General features: G+C 29.9%; 1 protein-coding gene across 1 annotated transcript; it reads right to left on the bottom strand.

The window, feature by feature from the left end:
• Nucleotides 1-5,080: 5,080 nt before the first annotated feature.
• LOC140870942 (indole-3-pyruvate monooxygenase YUCCA6-like) lies at nucleotides 5,081-8,762 on the bottom strand. Its single transcript, XM_073273361.1, has 4 exons — nucleotides 7,741-8,762; nucleotides 6,582-6,830; nucleotides 5,879-6,001; nucleotides 5,081-5,780 (listed from the first exon to the last, which is right to left on the bottom strand). The coding sequence occupies exons 1-4, from the start codon at nucleotides 8,440-8,442 to the stop codon at nucleotides 5,571-5,573; spliced, it is 1,284 nt and encodes a 427-aa protein (XP_073129462.1). The 5' UTR covers nucleotides 8,443-8,762; the 3' UTR covers nucleotides 5,081-5,570.
• Nucleotides 8,763-20,041: the final 11,279 nt, after the last annotated feature.

Genomic DNA, 20,041 nt, shown 5'->3' with positions numbered 1-20,041 from the left:
TGACATCGGAAACTCTGGTTCTGAACGGAGGTTCCGATCGCCCCTATCCGTTGACAGCTAATCAGATTTTGACACGTGGCGGATTAGGCAGAACGGAAGCTCCGATGGCGCATCGGAGGTTCCGATCGTGCTCTATAAATATAGGGTCGAGGAGCCTCATTCCAGCACCAATTCCGCGAGTTCTCTCTTCATTCTAGACTTATTTTAGTAGTTCTAGCCTTCCTAGGCTGGACCCGGAGGTCGGCGAGGCATTCGGGAGTCGCAGCTGAGTTGTGCTCAAGTTTTGAGGGCATTGATATCAAAGGGCTGACGACGGAAGCATGTATAGCTTTGGTTTCTTAAAAATATTTAGAAGTATGCAATAGCCTAGTTAAGGCTTTTAGATCACTTTAATGATGGTAGTATCATTTCGCTTTGTAGCGCGGACTATAGGCGTGGATCTAAAGCTGGTAGAGCTTGCCTAGTATTTGAGGTACGAAAGTACTGTTCGAGATATCCTGACTGAGTATGCATGTATTATGTGACTGCATGATTTATATGACATGATTATATGCTGCATACATTTGCATATTGAGCTATCTCGTTTGAGATGTCTATTAGTAGGGTTTTACCCTATCCTGTTAGTGGATGAACTTCCATCGATTTGGGTCCGGGGTATCAACTGGTATTTTGGTATGGGAGCCACCTACTGAAGCGACGGCACAGCGTGCTACATACCAGGGCCCGGTCTGTCTTTGTTATCTGATCTTTTGACCTCGAGTTTTTAGGCGGTTCACTTTGCATGCATGTATACTCATACTCTCGTGCTGAGCATTTTATGCTAACGTATCGTACTTTGTGTTTCTGAACACCCTATTTTGTGGGGCAGGTTTGCGACTGGATGAGCTTGGAGGTTCCAAGAGGGGCTAGGCAGTGGTTGATCAGCCGGATGTCTGCCTAGGTTTTATTTTCTGTTGTATTTGGAGAATACAGTATTCGATTTGGTTATATAAACTATTTGGGTATTTACAGATTCCTTTTCTTGGGATTGTATTTTATTGCTTCCACAGTTTATTATGAATATATGTTTAATTAAGTTAATTGCATGCTTAAGTTTTGATTAGTAGGTGATCTCGGTAAGGGTCACTACAATGGTCACCCTAAGTAGTTAAAACACCATTTCTTCTATTAGGTATTTTCTATTTCATTAGTTTTTTCAAATAATTTGAAATTTGAAAAAGATAAATAAAATGATTGTATTATATATTAAATAGAAATAATTAAATTAAAAAGAAAAAAATAGAGATAGTGGAGAAAAACAATTTTAGTGTGTGTGTGTTTTAAATATTTTTTAATATTTTGACATACCAAATTACCAACTAAGGATTTTTTGCATAATAATAGATAATAATAATAATAATAATAACAACAACAACAACAAAAACAAATATCCTTGTTGTCATTAATTACTAATTAGCATTTAAATCGCATGACCCACAAAAAATAAAAAAAATCGAATAAAATCTACAAAAATGTTATTCAATGTGTGCCTCATGTACTATATTCTTAACTTAAACTAGAGCAGATATATTTATTATACATCTAATGAAAAAAAAAAATTCATTTATGGCACATATATAGATATATATTATTTGAATAAATCATGATGATAAAAATTAATCCCAATCAATCATTGGTACTCTTCAAGGGAGAAGAATATTATATGAATAGTCACTGACAAATAAGACTCCCCCAACCATTCGATTCGATGTTGACTACCCTGCACCAAATTTAATTGCTAGCTCCAGTTTAGTACATGTCGTCCGAAGGGCACTACCCTGCGGGGTGATGTGTAACCCCATGATTGGTCAAAATTAATGGGTTTCACATTGAGCTCATTGATTTTAACCAATCATGAGCCGCCACGTCACCCGCAGTGCTCTACCCTACGGGTAGCATCTACTCAACCGCTAGCTCCATACACGCACTAATTTGCACACACTTGTATAGATATACATAGGTACGTATGGGTATTTTGTTATTATATTGTTTAGGTATTATATTGTTCAACTTTTACAAGTAATTTTCCCCCTTTTTTCCATTTTTATTTTTGAAAATTTTCGCAAATAATATATACAAGCTAGATATATTGTAACAATAAGATCATGTGATATTTATCCATTCCTTTAAATTTGTATGTCTATCTATATTATGAGTGGAACTATTTTAATCTCGATCGTAACTTACATGTTTTTCAAAAAATTTATCAATACGTCAAACGACATGCTCCAAACGTCGACATGCATACAAGATCGTAGATTGATCTATAATATGACAAAAAATAGAAAAACGTGTAAATTACGTACCGAAATATACATAATACATAGATAGATATATTGATGTATGATGGTAGAAGGGGGGAAAAATCAATTTCACGAAATTTTTATCATCTAAAAAAATAAATTAAATTTGAATGGTGGGAGGGTACGTGTCGACGTAGCTAAGATAATAAATCCGTAGGACCATAAATAGCTAATTATAAATATTATTATTCATGATGAAAGGAATGAACAAATGGATGGTGTGATGAGTTAGCATCATGTGCATGTACGTTACAAGTCATCCTCATCATGAGCTTGTGGATCATATATATCCTCACCGCCATACTAGCTAGATATATAGGACCAGTAGTACCACTTGTGGTTTCCATAATTTTCTGCCAAAACTACAACTCCTTCAAGCCTACATTTTCTTCTAATTACATTAAATTTGTGGCCTTCAATAATTCATTCTAATATTTTTTTTTACCAACTAGCTTCTTTTTATTCATAGATAATTTAACTCATGTGTTTTATATTTAAAAAGGTATTTATAAAATCTATACATATAATTTTTTTAAAGAAAATTAAAGATGATGATGAGTACATATTATATATTTAGCGAGTGTTTGAAAAAGATTATGATTTATAGAAGTAATTAAATTTATAGATTATAAAAAAATTAAGAAAAATCAAAAGTTGATTGTGTTTAGAAATAAATGTGAAAATCTAAAAATCGGAGTTTGGTAGTGTTTGACAAATAAGTGATTATAGTGATTTTAACATTGATTTTTTTATTAGAATCACTTTTGGAGAGAATCATAATCACCATATGAGTAGTTTTTGAATTTCGATTAAGTTAAACATAAGTTAACACATAATTTGAGACATTTAAGAAACATACAAAAGTGATTTTTTAAGCTAAAATATAACAATCATTTTTTTTACTGACTGCAAACAATTTATTTTATATTGTAGCTAGTTGAAAGTACGTAGGCATACAGCCAAATAAATTGCCGGAGAAGAAGAAGCATATGTGCATGTTGCTTTCATCAGTGTTATCACGTACTCGCTCTTCTTCACTTAGGAATTAACCAGAGGCAATAACATGCTTCTCCATCTCATGTGTGTGTACGTGTGTATACATACACTAGTGGATCATGACACACACAATGTGTGTTTTCGAAGAAATGTTAGAGAATGAATTAGGTTTGCTTTTAATTTTAAAGTTATTAATGTTTTAATAAATAAAGATAAAAGTTGGTTAGTAAATGGTTTTTAAATTTAATCAATAATATATATATATATTTATTTATTTAATTTCTATTTCCTCTGTGACTGTGTGTGTATATATGATAGTGTTTGGAAATGTTTTAAAAAATAATTTAAAGATTTTCTATTTAGTTGGAATAAGTTTCTTCTGGAATTAAAATGGAGAATGTTTATAATAAAATAAAAAAGATAGGAAACTAAGTATGCAAACACGTACATTAAATTTTCTGGAAAAGAAAATTAGCGATGATGGAATTAGAGTGGAGTTAATTATTTGATGGAGACTCGTGCAAAGACATTTCCAACGTCTTAATGGGCTTAACGTACGTAATGCCTAATTTGTGTATTAATCTTTGATACATCTCTTATAAATGTCGATTCCAATAATTTTCATGTTCAAAAAACAATAGTTTAAAATATAATTTCAAAAAATAATATTAATAATGATGCGCTTAAAATAGTGACATCTCATCTCCTCAATAGGAAATATTATTAGTACTGATCTTGATCGTTTACCAATTAATCTTTTAATGTATAGAAGATGCCGATTCACTTTTTACATGAATATGTAATTATTATTGCATTTACGAAAATTCAATTCAAAAACGTGTTTTGCCTTAAAAGGAAAACATGGAATTTCAATTTCATATTCATGAGGTTCAATGAATCAAATCAACTAATTTGTCCCTTAAAAAACGTAACAATCATGTATAAATATCCTCATTTTCCAAATTGACGAATTAACATGTCTAATGTACGTACCACTTTGAAATTAAGATATCTTTTTATTGAATATGCATTTCAATTTCAAAAAAAAAAAAAAAAAAAATCAACGTCATTCAATTTAAATGAAAAAGTATTATAGGGGCTAGCTGCTGTATACAATTCTTAATTCTATTACAAGAGCGGATAATGGATAAAATTTAACGACCAAAATGTATATATATGGGTTAGTCTATGCTATATCGGGAGTGTTTCTCTTCCTATTTCAATACCATTAGATCACGTGAGACCCATATATTTTTATAAAAATTAACATATGTCTTGATGATCCAATGGTTGATATTTGACCACATCATGAGGGAAGAAATACTCCAGATGTAGCATAAAATAATCCTATATATGTCATTACTCCGAAAAATATTCAAAATAGACAAAGACGGCAAACTTAATTATTATACTAAAATCAAACGTTAACAAGTTATAAGACAAAAATAAATTATGGCAAATAGAGTTTGTAACCAATCACATGATTGATTAAGAATTTAATTAACGTAGAAAATTAATTAATAATAGTCAAGTATACAACAATATTTTTCGACCGGACAACAATCTCAATCTAGCACATTGGTTTATATTAAATTATAGTGGTCCAATATCTCTACTTGTAGGGAATGTAATCATTTCACGTACAAACTGGCACAAGTCAGAAACAAATAATAAAATTGCACTAAATGAGAGCTTGTGTGATCATATAGAATTTTGGTACAAAAGTTTCCCCATCATGTTTTAAATATCATTACAACGACACTCGTCACAACCAACTAAAACCCTAAATAAATAAACACAAAAAATTTTACTCCCCAAGCCTAATTATAATTTTGATCATCAAGCGTTACACACGGACCAATCACCTTTAATTTCAGTGATAAAATATCAAGTGAAATACAAAGAACGTGCAAGAATTTACCCTAATGACTAAAAAGTCAATATATCTCATGGTTAGGAAGAGAGTTGTCCATGTACAAGAAGTATATATACTCTATTTAGATCGATTCAAGTTCACCGCAAAACCTATACGTATATATCGACCTTTTTTTTCGAGTTCTCGGGGGCATGGTTAATGGAGAACGATCAATCGATCATCGTGAATTTCCCCATAAGTTGATCAAATTTGGGAAGGTGATCTTCTTGGTCGATGCAAACCCAAAAATTCTCCATTCATAGTCTTTTCTTCAAGTCAAATATCCTACCAAAGTAACCGAAAACAATACATTTTTGCTAGGAATGGGGCCAAGAAACGGGTGAATGGTTCTTTTCACCTTCTCTCCAACATTTTTCTATGTCATTTGCTATGTTTTTGGCATCCATGGACGCCCCGAGAAGGCCCCGTTTGGTGAATCCCACCGAGTATAGCCCATGTTCGCCTTTCCAGCCATTTGGAAATGGCCTTTTTGGGAGGCCATCTTTATTCGAAAACATCTCACTTCCCTGGTTAAAAAAGAATTAACACCGATGAGCCAAACATGTCCTCTCGTATGCAATTTGAAAATCTGGAGATTTATTGCAAAATCAAGAAATCGATGTACCTTTAGCCAAAATGGTACATTGCTTTTGTAACCAGTTGCTAATATTATTGCATCAAAATTTTGTATTCTTCCATCAACAAATTCTACTGATTTTTGGCTTAGTCTCCGAACGCCGGGGCACACCTTTAAAATTGTAAAAGAAAACAAGTTTCAGTAATAAATAAAATGAAATAGAATTAAAAAAACACACATGCATGATTCAAAAAATATATATTAAAGATAGCTAAAGAATAATCAATATTATATATCGGTTTAACTTCATAATTAAATTATTTTAACTATAGGTACACAATGATACACTAGGGTTTCTTTGTCAAAGTTGATGATTTACTTTAAATTTTTTTTTTTGTTTTACAAGGTTGTTAATTTGGGAAGTGATTGTAATGAAACCACTCGATGACATGGAGCCATTTTTCTTGAAAAGACCAACCAATTGATAGAGAAATTAATGTGTGGAATCTCAAGCGCATAATCTCAACCGAAATGGGACCCTTTTCTCCTTAGTGATTGTTTGATTAAAACAGGTGATTTTTGTCACACTAAAAATGTCATCTAACAAAATTAAAAGCAAAGGAAACCCAATGATTGATAAAGGCAATTGAGATCATGGGTTACAACAAACAATTTAAAAAGTTTGAAGTGAATTTAGCAATAATTAGCGAAAGGGAATAATGTATGTAGACATAGCAACGAGGAATTGTACCTTAATGTCTCCACTTTTAATCTTGTCAAGGGTTCCAACATCCAACACCGGTGTCTTTCCTGAGAGGTTCTTTAGCTCGAGTGGGCCCAGCCGAGGCCGGTCCAGCCCCAACCGGCTCGTATCACCGAGTAGGAGCCATGAAACAATTAGTAGAAACCGGTCGACTAGGTTTAGGGGAAACCACTTCAGTAACCACATGGACAGCCCAAAAGTTGATCTTCCTAGCATTTCTTGTGGTAGAATGTGCACCTAAATTCATGTTAAAGATTTAAAGCCATTAGCCGGAAAAAAAAAAAAACAAAAAAAAAAAAAACAAACAAACAAGAAAACGAAGACAAGGACATATATTAAGAAATAAACATTAAGAAAATAGAAATCATGATGTTAAGAGATTTTTTTTTAAAAAAACTTAAATATAAGAACATAAATTTAGTTTCCAGGAGATGATCATCCTGTTATTACACATATATATGGAACTCGCATATTTTGGTTAAATTCCATTGGTCTTCCTAAAGCTAGAGGGTCATTTATATTTATAGTGGGGGAGAAGAGCTAGCTAGCATTTAAAATATATTAAAGACTACATAATTAGTAAGCCTGCGAAGCAAAATCTTGAACTTTATAAAGCAAATGCGCATGCTTGAGTATTCCAAGAAAGCTAAAAAAAAAAAAACATTAAGGTTTCTTAATTCATTAAATCATATCATATCGACTTAACTAAAATATATCTCAAAAAATTGGTAAGCACTGAAAACAAAGATCTTCTTCAGCTCCAATAAAATACATTAAAATAAACTCATGAAAGCTAGCTATAAATTATTTTCCCAATAATTTTCATTTGACTTAGGGTTTCATAATTTTATTTTTCTAAAAAAAAAAAAAAATCACAACTTGCAAATACCCTCAAACAGTAAGTAAGTAAATACACTCCATTATCATACTGTCAATTCTTCCCATGCACATACAGACAAGTACTTCACCTAGCTACGAGGGTGAAAATCTTTTAAAAAATGAATTTAACAACAATTAATCTAGGTTTTTGCCTCCATTATATATTCAAAAAAAAAAAAAAAAAAAGGCAGGCAGGCAGGCAGGCACTTATGTTAATATATAAAATGAATTAGGTACTACTCATGTGGATTTGTTACTAGCTACTTACTTTATCTCTAACAACAAGTGAAGGGGTGGCACCATGATTACACAGATCCAAACAAACTTCCATTCCTGAATTCCCACAACCAACAACAAGCACTTTCTTCCCTCTGTAAACCCCTCCATTTTTGTACCCGCTCGTGTGCACCACAACTCCGCCAAACTCCGCCAACCCTTGGACCGGCGGCACCACCGCTTCCGCATTCTCCCCCGTGGCCACTATCAGCCACCGGCACATGTATTCGGAGTACTCCACTACTCCTCCTTCTGACGTCGCTGTTTTCACCCTCCAAAAGTGCCCATCCAACTCCGCACTCACCACCTTCTGATTGAATACCGGCCTGATTTCGAACCTTTTCGCGTAGGATTCCAAGTACTCGATGAACTGCTGTTTTGTAGGGTAAGTGGGGTAATCTTCTGGGAAACTCATCAGTGGAAGCTCGCAGAATTGCTTAGGTAAATGGAGTTTTAGCCGATCGTATGTTTTCAGTTGCCATAAAGATGCTATACACTTGGATCTCTCCAGCACTAGGCATGGCACTCCTTTTTCCTTCAAACAAGCCGCCGCCGCCAGGCCCGAAGGCCCGGCACCCACTATCACAGGGCCTGGATTAACCCATTTGATCAAGCTGCTGCTTCCAAGATCAATATCTTTACAAGGATCATGAGCTGTTTTCCACGCTATTTCTCTCAAGTTATAATCATCCATGAATCAAGATTAACCGTACACTGATACAGATTCAAGAATCTAATCGACAACTTGAATAAAGAACAAAAACAAAGAAATCCACAAACAAAGGAGGATATAGATAGATAGATAGATAGATAGATAGATATATAACTGGATATCTTATCTATCCAACTGTAGATTTAATTAATATCTTCTGAATCTTGGACTCTTCACTTCAACCACTTCAAAGATTCAGTAAATGAAGAAGAGTGAAATACGGGGAAGCGAGTGGTAAAATTAAACAACGAGTATTTGATGCGGAAAATAGTAGTTCATGGATTATATATATAGAGAGAGAGATAAGCTAGTACTCCATATATTATAATTTATGTATCATAACATCTAAAATAATATCAAAATTATCAAGAGTACTGGGTGAAGAAGAGGGATGGATTATGAGAAAATTAATTCTTATCCAGTTGTGAGAAATTGTTTTTGTAATTTTGAAATCGAGAGACAAAATAGGAGGTGGGAGCGAAGGCTACGGGAGCTTATCAATCAACATTCATGTATTCAATATTGCTATTAATATAATTCATTGGGAGACAGGTTTAAATAAATAAAAAAGAGAGAGAAATATATATAGGCAAATGAAGTGGTTTTATTTCTTGAATATATATATTCAAATTTTTTTCGTGGGATATTTGAGCCCGTTTGGATTTTGTAGATATTTTTTTAAAAAAAATGTTTTTTTAAGCTATAAATTTTTGTTTTTGAAAAAGCTCTAATTTTGACTTAAAAAGTATTTTTTTAAGCATTTATTTGGTTATTCAAACACTTTATTAACTGAAAATGCACTTTTGATACCAAACGGGGCCTTTGAAGAAAATATAAATCAGAGGTAATGGCAGTTTGTTGTGTATATATAATAGTGTATGAGAGTATATGTAGGTTTACATGATATTGACAAACAGGAAAGATCACAATTTTTTATATTTTCTCTTTTTTTTTCTTTAATTGATGAGTCTAATGTTACCTGTTTGGCGGTTCAGAGAGAGACGTCTCACGATTGAATTTTATTATAACTAGTGACTGGGCACACGCGTTGCGTGTGTGAAATGATTAAAGTTTAATATATATTTTAATATGATACGCTTGTGATCTTTATTATAAAAATATTATATGTAAAATTTACTCAACAATAAAAAAAATAATTTATGATTTTTTTTTAAAAAAAACAATTTAAAATTCAATTGGTTGCGAAATAATGGGAATATAATTGTTGCAATCTTTTTCGATAATGCAATTTACATTAGATAGCAAGTAAAAAAAAATAGAATGCTGGCAAAATACAAACATTTAATAAAAATTGAACTTTCTAGGGGAAAAAAAGCCTAAATAAAGAGTAAATGAAGAAAGGGCAAAACTAGAATAAAAGATGGTGTTCTCAAGTGGTAGTTACATTTATTTTGTCTCCTTGAAAATTTATCTAATTTCTAATTTCAAATCAGCCTCTTCGATCATTCCTCTACCCCACTACTAAGTTTATTGGTTTCTGATCGAGTGATTTCCTATTGTGAGATATATCTTGTGGACTACTTAATTTAGAATATATAAATATTCTTTAATTTTAAAGTAACAATATATATTGCCCGTATAATTATATTGTCGAGAAAATGCTTTTTAGAATCACTGATTTTAGCAATTTTTATAAGTATATTGCTCTTTTTTTAAAAAAAATTTCATACATGTTGAAGGGTCCATCTCTTGGTTACAAATTACAATTACAATTGTATTCTAAATTGCATCCCTTAGCGGCAAATTTGACTTTGGACTTTAATATTGACTAGACAACAACATTATGTTTTAGCTAGGTTCGAAAACTCAATTTGTGAAAAGACAGAAAATTAAATGAATTCAAATTTCTTTGAACAAGGTTGTTTTTTGGTAGGTCTGCCCTTTCCATAATGAATATAAATATATTATTGAACGTTATAATTTCATTTACATTATTCAACAACCATAATATTAAAGAAAGAGTACAAAAATGATTGAAGCAAATATAATTTTTCAAAAGTAAGTAAAAAGTGTGTACTAGGCAGCTCAAAATATTAAAGAATGAGTACAAATATATTAAAATGTCACCCATATTTATTAATGAAATATTTGCGCGCTATCATAGTTTTCATCGACGGGAAAATCCGTGCATTCATAAATAAATTTTTAATATAAAGCCTAATAATTTAATGAAAAGACGTATACACGCAATTATTTGATTGGGTTTACTTGTGCATGACAAAGAGTTAAATACAATACGATTTTACAAAGAGTTTAATCCTAAAATTCAGAACAAGAAGACCTAAGATTTGGAGGGGTTAATTCTTCACCTGTTATGCCAGTAATGTGTTTTGGCCTATTTTGTAGGCCATTTTTTAGTTTTAGGGTGGAAAAAACTTAAATTTGTTCCAAGAAATTGTCATAAGAATTAAGATAGTGTTTCACAGCATATATCCAACACGGTTTAATGTGCTTGAACGTGTACAATAGAAAATTACTTTTGTCGAGGAAAGTATTGGATCGATCGTTTACTACTGTATCAAAAGGTTAATAACTCGTAGAGTCGGATATATAATAATTTTTGAATTATATATATATATATATATTTCAAACTTTATCAAAGGCAACACTTTCGACAATTCATTGGGAGTGTGATAATCATTGATCAATCCACTGATAAAAAGTTCGATCGGTTCTTAATTATTAGTTATGATCATAAATGATAAAACAAGATCTAATTAAAAGAAAAGCCAAATAAAACAATTGTTTATCATTAATTGCTTTGTTGACGAGTCTTTTTAAATTGATCTCCTTAGCATTAATGGGTTGGAGATCATTCAGTATTGGGCCGTGTGGGTATGGTTTTGTTTAATTTGTTTGGTTTTGTTTTGTTTTGTTTTTGTTTTTGTTTTTGTTTTTGTTTTTTTGTGTTTCTCGAATATTATTATATTTTTATTATTTTAAATATATTACTACCCCATCGATCATATAGTTATTAACCAAAAACATTATATAAATCTGTGTTTTCTTTCGTGAAACTGAAATAATGGCACTCATATTTGGGTGGGTTTCCATACATATTTCAATTAAAGTGTTCAATTATTATAATTTTCTTTTTAGGACGTGATGTGTCGTGATATATTATTCTTCATGTATATATTAGATAACTCTTAGACTAACGCAGTATGCTATAAACCATGTTCATAATTAAGTAAATCAATTATTTTTCTTTCAAAATTATATATGTTCATTTTAATTCTAGTTTGTTAATATTTTATTGTACGATATTTTCTTTTAGACTTCTACGGAATGCATGAGGCCGCAGAGCTGCAGATGGGGCAATAATATTTCAAATTGTCTTTCAATAAAATTAAAGTTAAATATATGCACTAATGTTGGATGACACATCAATCCATAAATATCAATGATTTTATTCATAAGGCTGATCCATAATGCATACTACTATCCTGATTCCTGTGTTAAGTAGTGTTCTTTATATAATCTTTATGGTGTCGCGTAATATTGTATAAAAATAATCGACTTTTTTTAAAAATTAAAAATTTTGGAGACGATTTTTTTATATATAAATATTTTATAATTAGCTAGAATAATTATTCAACTAGAATAACTTTAGGCAATTTTTAAATATATATATATATATACATACATATAAATTACGTTATTTTATAATTATATGTTACGTGCTTATATAATTAAATAGTTATCTAAACATGATTTTGTTTATTTAAATATTTTTTCATTAGGTGTGATATAGTCATCTAAAAATTCGAAAATATGATTTAATATTTAAAATATAGATAATGATATATTCAAAATATTTTATCAATGGGTATAATTGTAGTTTAAAATTAGATATCATCAAATTAATTAAAATTAATTATTATACAGAACTCAAATTTAATTAGAATTATAGATAAGGTCAAAAAAAGTATATCGCTAAATATGCATAGAAAATTGTGTGGGGTTCCTCTCACTTGGGAACTAGTTTCGACTTTCGAGAGAAGATTGAGCCTAGCTAGCTATCCATTGGTCTATAGGCTACGTGGAACATAGACCTGTCTTGAATGAGTTTATAAATTATTTGCAAAGGGAGACAAACACCCAGACACAAAAAAGTTTAATTGAATAATTTTGCCTACCATATTATTGTCCAGTAATTTTCAAATTGACCTATTATAATTTATAATCAGTCTTCTAAAAAATTTGATTAAGCTATAACACTTTTTAGAATGAAAGATTTTCTTTGTTTTTTAAAATGAAAACAGTTTTAAAAATATGTATATTTATAGTTTATAACTTGAATTATCTATTAAATTTTATATTTATGGTTAATTTAATATTTATTTAATGTTTGTCTTAAAATAATTAAAATTATAGGAAAAAATAAAAACTTTTTTTTACGTTTAAGCTCGTTCTAAGCTCGATTATAATATATATTAAACAATAATCTTGAGTCCGATGTATATTTTTAATAAAATATTATTTTTCGGAAATAAATAAAAATATTGTTAAAAGTTTTGAATAATTATTTCCTATAAATAAAATTTGGTAATTAAATCAATAATAGTAATGCCAAATTTTTGCATTTGTGATATTATTTTAAAGTATCGTTTAATGCAAACGATGAGATTCAACATCCTTTTATCATTCTTAATTATCTTGTATATATTAGTTGGGATTTGTAGTTGGAGTAGTCATCGTTCCTTGCTTGTGATTTCATTTGCTCAAGCATTGGGATTATTTAATTTTGTAAGGTCTTTGAAATATTTATGATGGATAAACAATAATATTTTTATTTTAATGGATCGATTTTTCAATTAGAAATATGATTGACGACTAAAAATTTATTCATCATAATGATAAATAATCTTATTTTTAGTTTGTATTGTATTGTAAAATTGAGATTATGATTTTTATTAAAGAATTAATGAAATTATTAATCATTTTCATGTACGTTCTGGTAGATTTCAACTTAGCATATGAATATTACCCAATGATAGATTTAATGTCACATGATTTGCCACGTCAACAATATAGTAAGTTCTTTTCATTCACCAAATTATTGGGCAAAAAATTTATTTATTTTCTAAAAAATAAAAAGTAATAAATTGACTAAAAATATTATTTTTTCCATGAATAACGATAACTTGATGATATATACGATTCATTAAATGAAATATGTTAAATAATATCAATTTTTTTACATGTTTGCTAAATTTTTTTAATGAGTTTTTCATATATATTTTTAGGAGTAAAAGGTATTAATTTAAATTTTCTCCTTTGAAAAAAGTATTATTTAAAAATATTATTTATCGCACCTTTCTAACACTTGGCAACGTATTTAAATTTTAATTCCCAACTATATTTATAATAATTGGTGATAAAAATTTAATCATAAAGCTTGACCATTAATGAACACTTGTTTAAAAAAAAATGTCTTAAAGAACAATTTAAATTAATAAATTGGCAATATTCACGTTAACGTACAGTACCTCCACTCATTAAAGATGCTTATACATTTAAATATCGTTAGCTCATTGCATAATTTTTAGGGTTACTTTATGCTATATCGGGAGTGTTTCTCCTCCTCTTTCAATAGCATTAGATCACGTGGGACTCTTATATTTTTATGAAAATTAACATGTGTGTTAATGATTCAATGATTGACATTTGACCACATAATGGAAAAAAAGTACTCCAGATATAGCATAAAATAATCATAATTCTCACGAAATCTCGTAATTACACCACCATGCATGTGTAGCATAGAATAATCATAATTCTCACGAAATCTCGTATTACACCACCATGCATTGTATATATACAATAATCTGGTTTAATCAAGAAATAATGATCTTCAGCTATATATATAAATTAAATCAGTTTCGATCAATTATGCTCGATATTCTTAATTATGCCTGTTGTTTAATTACGAGAAGTTACATGCATGATTGGCTCATACCTACAAAAACTAGATTGGCATATTAATAGTACTGATCGATATGATTTAATTAGAATAATTAAAATGAATAATCATGATTTTAAAGCATCATTACTGAGAATTATGCGTAGGGTCTAAATATGAAGAAACACAATGACCTACATATTTTCACGCAAAATTACATTTACACCAGCATGTTGGAATCGGAATTATATCGATCTCATAATCGAAAAAACCTTAGATTTACCATGCTATGTGCGTGTATTTAGCATGACGTGAACGCACGTCAAGTTCGATAGTTTACTCAGTATATATAAATATATATATTCGATGAGTAACGATTGTAAGCTTCCTGTCCCAAAAAAATAGTTAATCTTTACTATTTTATAATACTTGAGAGACTTATATATAAAAACTATAAGAATACTATATTTTCTTCTCGTTTTACTTTTTTTCTTCACAATTACTTTTTCCTATCCACTATTCCATTAAAAACTTTTCACTAACTTAATGATTTGCATTAAAAAAAACTATGTATAAAAAAAATCTCTTTAACACACGCAAAGTGTGTGCATTTTTCACTAGTTTTGTATAACGCACACTTAATTCGCATTATTTGAACTCAAATGGTGGATCACTCACTCAGTAGAGCTGTCAGACGGGCCAACCCATGGTGGGGTTGACCGGCCCATCAAAAACCCACCTTTTGACGGATCGAGGGTGGGCCGACGGGTAAGGCGGGTCGACCCGCGGGTTGGCTCACGACAAATAAAAATAAATAAATATTATTATAATTAATTATAAATATCATTTCATAAATAAATATTAATAGAACACATATTAATAAAAATTTTAATTCTTGATTTTATATGTGTAAATTTTATATAAAATAATTAATACAAAAAAAATTCACAATTTTTATTAAAAAAATTGCATATATCACAATAAAAATAAAAATAAATTATTAATTTTTTTGGCCCGCAGCGGGCCTAGGCGGGTTAGCCCATCTAGGCCCACCGTCTGTTGGGTTGAAAAAATTTCAACCCAACCCACTTAAATTGTATGGGGAGACGGACCGACCCGACGGACCTAACCCAAATTGACGGCTCTCCGTGTATAAAACGAGCTCACTGAAAGCAATTAACTATTTTGGTAGTAGGTTAGCTAATACACACACACTAACTACTTCAATAAAGTTTGACCATATAGATGAGTTGGGCAATATTTTAGAAGGAGAAGAAAAACATCCCTAATGGTCACATAAATTTTCAAGATGATTAATTGATTGATGTATATTTTATTATATAATATAATATAAACTAAAATGCAAAATCATATATTCATACTTAACGCAAATATCAATACGTACCGTGAATATTTATTAACTAATAACTTTTGATATCGTGTGCAATGCTTTAATTTGTGGGTTCATGTCATACTAATGATTGCTATAATATTCAAATTTAATGAGTTCAATTTATAAGTCGATTGATACTGCTATTTATTTCCTTATTTATTAGCATAATGATGATACTTTATGTTCAATCAAGTAACAATTTGCAAAAATAAAGAATCTATTCGAAAAAGACGTGCTCAAATCCAAATCATGAGCAATTTACCAAAAATTCGAGATCACAAAATCGACTTTATGTGAATTAAATAATTCCACTCTTTTTCATTATAATATAGGGAAAATAAGTTTTTTAGTCCAGTAACTTTACCCCCTTTGGGTTTTGGTCCATTAACTTTTTCGATGTGGGTTTTGGTAGACTAACTTTGCATTTTCAGTGTTTTTTGGTCCACCTGCATACGTGACATCTTTTGATTGGTCCAAGTCATCATTTTGGACCAATCAAAAGTTGACACGTATGCAGTTGGACCAAAAAACACTGAAAATACAAAGTTAGTGTACCAAAACCCACATCGAAAAAGTTAATGGACCAAAACCAAAACATGAACAAGTTAATGTACCAAAAAACTTATTTTCCCTATAATATATTAGCGTCTGTTTCATGCGATGCATGTATATTCATAAAATTTATTATGTTAATTAATTTTCATACTATTTTAGAACTCACATGATGAATTAGATATTCAAAAGTTTAAGAATGATAATTATCTAATCTAAATCTTTCGAAAAAAAATATCTAATCTAAAAATTCAAAAATACAAACAAAGATAGGAATGTAATTTTGGTAAATAATATTGTTTCAAGTGGTTAAAAAAAAGGATATTATATAAAATGACTAATTTTTATAATAATTTTGGTTTTTTTTGAAAATTAAGTTAGGATATAATCGTAATTTCATCTCAAGCTTCATCAATGAATTAAAAATTAGTTAATTAGAGGGTCTCTACTATAATAATATAGTAAAATATAAAATTATCATCTTTATAGATTAACTGTAATCGAATTAATATATTAAACTTAAACATTAAATTGCATATCAAAAAAATAATTCTTTTCAGTGAGTTTGAATCCACGTAAAAACGAAAAATCCCCCGTCCCACCCCAATTGTTGTATTAAACAAAACATCAAACGTCCTTGCTAAGTTGCCATCCTTTTCTCGATTTGTAGAGGACATTTTTTAACTTTTTTGTTTTTTGTTGATCACTTTGTGTTAGAAGATTGATAAGATGGGAGTAGGGCCTCTGCTTTCTAGTGCTATAAACCACTTTTTATAGCTTTTACATAAATAAATATTATATTTTCCGAACTCAAATACTATTTTACTTTGAACTCGAAAAGGTAACGGCCGGGTTGGACCGAATAATATATGTGCATGTAACTCGAAGGTGCAATATGAAGTATTAGAGTTTGGTTTTAATATTTTTGATTATTTTCATTTGCTTTCAGCCTCCACTCATTCAATGGGATTTTTTTTTAGAGAAGAAACATTTCCAATCCATATATAGCAAAATATAGAGCACCGATGGAATTAAATAAACATTTCTTTTTACGAGCATTCGCTGACTAACGAAACATTAAATTATTTAAAAATAAGAAAAATATTCCAACTATTATTTGAAAATTAATATTAGGATCAAATCAAGAATTGATTTCGTGAAAAATATTTATATCGGGACCAAATACATACTCATATGTGTATTTTTTTTAATATATATATATATATATATATGAGATTATTATTACTTATAATTAGCCTTTTGTGCTCATCGCTTCTAGCTTAATTAGGGAATATTGCATTTAAATCTCATTTACAAGTTTAAATCATGCAGTACATAACCTCTATATGAAATTAATGATTTTTTAAAATTTCTTGTTTTAAAATACATGTAAATTATTTTACAAATGATCGAGGCAAATGTATATGATTTTTAAAACACGATGTTTGAAAATATATTTAATTTTCAATATTTCACATGAATATAATAAATATAAATTACTCAACTTAATTTAATTATTATATATCTAGCACTTCTAAGTGAAGGAATCTGTGACAAACTAAAACGCACAAGGAAAAGGTTAGTTTACACTCGAGGCGTTCATATTTGCTTTGAGAAGCCACAAGTCAACAATTAATATATTAAATAAAGTTTTAAGTCACGTAGATTAAACTAATTAAAATAGTGGGTGACACATCCCCCAATTATTAGAAAATGGGGACTTGCACAGTTTTAAATAAGAAATAAAAAAGGAAGTTTTTAGCTCCACCTGAGATTAGATTGTTGGCTTTACACAAGTGAAAGTGAAAGTGCCCCATCTCCCACTAAATTTGTAAAAATTCGTAAATAAAATAGGGCTTTCTATATATGATACTAAAAAAAAATATGTACGTATTAGATGGAATATACTCCATATAATATATATAATTAATAATTAGTTTGATTACATATAAATCCTTGCATATGTAGTTACAAAATCTAAATCTAAATGACTAATTTGAAATTTCTTTTTTTTCCCCTCATTTTATAAAGGAGGAGTTTCTATTAACACAAAAGCTCTTTATAAGATCGTGCTACGAATCGTTATAATTTTGAGTGGTAGTCTGGTAGATCTCCAACCGAACCAGATCATAATGCATTAATTTTTATGTCAAAAATATCATATTTCAATATAGATATGGATCAAATCAACTCATCTCACGAATATAGATTTTTGAAACCATTTCACAAGAAACTTACTCTTCCATTAATGATGTATTTCTGTTCCAAATGAAAGAATCTCCCAGATGGGTCATTTTTAAACAATTATTATTATTATTATTATTTTCATATTTCACTAACTAATTAAGTTGTATCATGTATGCATGGAATAAGACACCATACATAAAATATATATAATGGGGATCTTTACATCATGTTTTATATTATAAGTTTAATGCATAATAAGATACAACCAGATTGATCATGAAAAAGACGACCCCAACTATAAATGGTATAAACTTTTCCCGAGTGGGAAATGTCTGATTTGAATTTCATCATAAGTGAGAGCGAAGAAAACCTCACAAGCATATATATATTAATCAAAAATAAAAAATAATTTGATTATGACAAGTTCTCTTTAAAAGTTCACCATGAAGAAGTTTGATTGCAAGGGATTAATATAAAATAAATAAAGTTCCTCGGTGGTGAATCTTATTCTTGCTTGGTTGGTTTTATTCATTTTTAATTTTCAAATATTCGGCGTCATGTCATAAAAGTGGAAGTGCCGCGGGCCTTTGGATCGGGTTGGCCTAATTGCTGATGCTATATTAAAGCCCAATTGAAAACTAGTACACATTAGCTCTAAGTATAGGCCCATTGGGACAAGTTTATGTACCTAATAATGCCCAAAATCTCACGTTATATCCATTTTCACCATCCACATTGTTCTTTATTAATCCATTTCATAATCATATCATTCACTGTTCCAATTTCTTTCCCCTCCTTCATATGCGCCTAACATTAATAAGCCAAAATTTTATGATAACTATAACGCATCGATCTCAGATCCGCAAAAACATGATTGTATATATCATGGTCATCTATAGCAATTACTTCTTAATTTTTAACCAATGTGAGATGAGTCTTATCATATACATTACATCAGTGACATTTATTAAGGTTACGTCGAGTAATAATACCATTCATTTATATGTTTTAAGATTAAAGTGAAGTAATTGTTGGTTTCTTCAACTTGTTCACAAAATCATGCTAATCTTTAGCTATATTTGACAAGAAATCTCATGCGTGGTACGAGTCCAATTTGTGTCGCCTTCAAAGAGACCGGTCGATTGTGTCACCTCCTTCAATCTCTTCTTCATTGGATGTAAATAGCGTAAAAATTTAATGTTTTGAATTTTTTATAAAGAAAACAGTAAACATGAAATTTCATGTCAGTTGACTCACCAAGTGCAAGTGAAAAAATTTGTACACAGTACACCTACTTAGGTTTTGAATAATTTCAACCAAAAAATATTAGTAAAAAGTTATGGCGGTGTATTGTTAAGTATTTAGACCGAAAAATGATGCGAAGGATTTCTTACTCGGAAAGGTTATAAGTTACTAGCTAGTTTGTGTAATTTTGGATTTTTTTTCTAAACAAAAACTGAACTTAAAAATTTTTGGATTGCAAATTAAGAATCTAATTATGTCAGCACCATATAGAAGATAGT

Source organism: Henckelia pumila, unplaced genomic scaffold, assembly GCF_033568475.1.
Source record: "Henckelia pumila isolate YLH828 unplaced genomic scaffold, ASM3356847v2 CTG_298:::fragment_3, whole genome shotgun sequence".
Classification (NCBI taxonomy): Eukaryota; Viridiplantae; Streptophyta; class Magnoliopsida; order Lamiales; family Gesneriaceae; genus Henckelia; species Henckelia pumila.
This window is presented reverse-complemented; position numbering and strand designations above follow the sequence as displayed.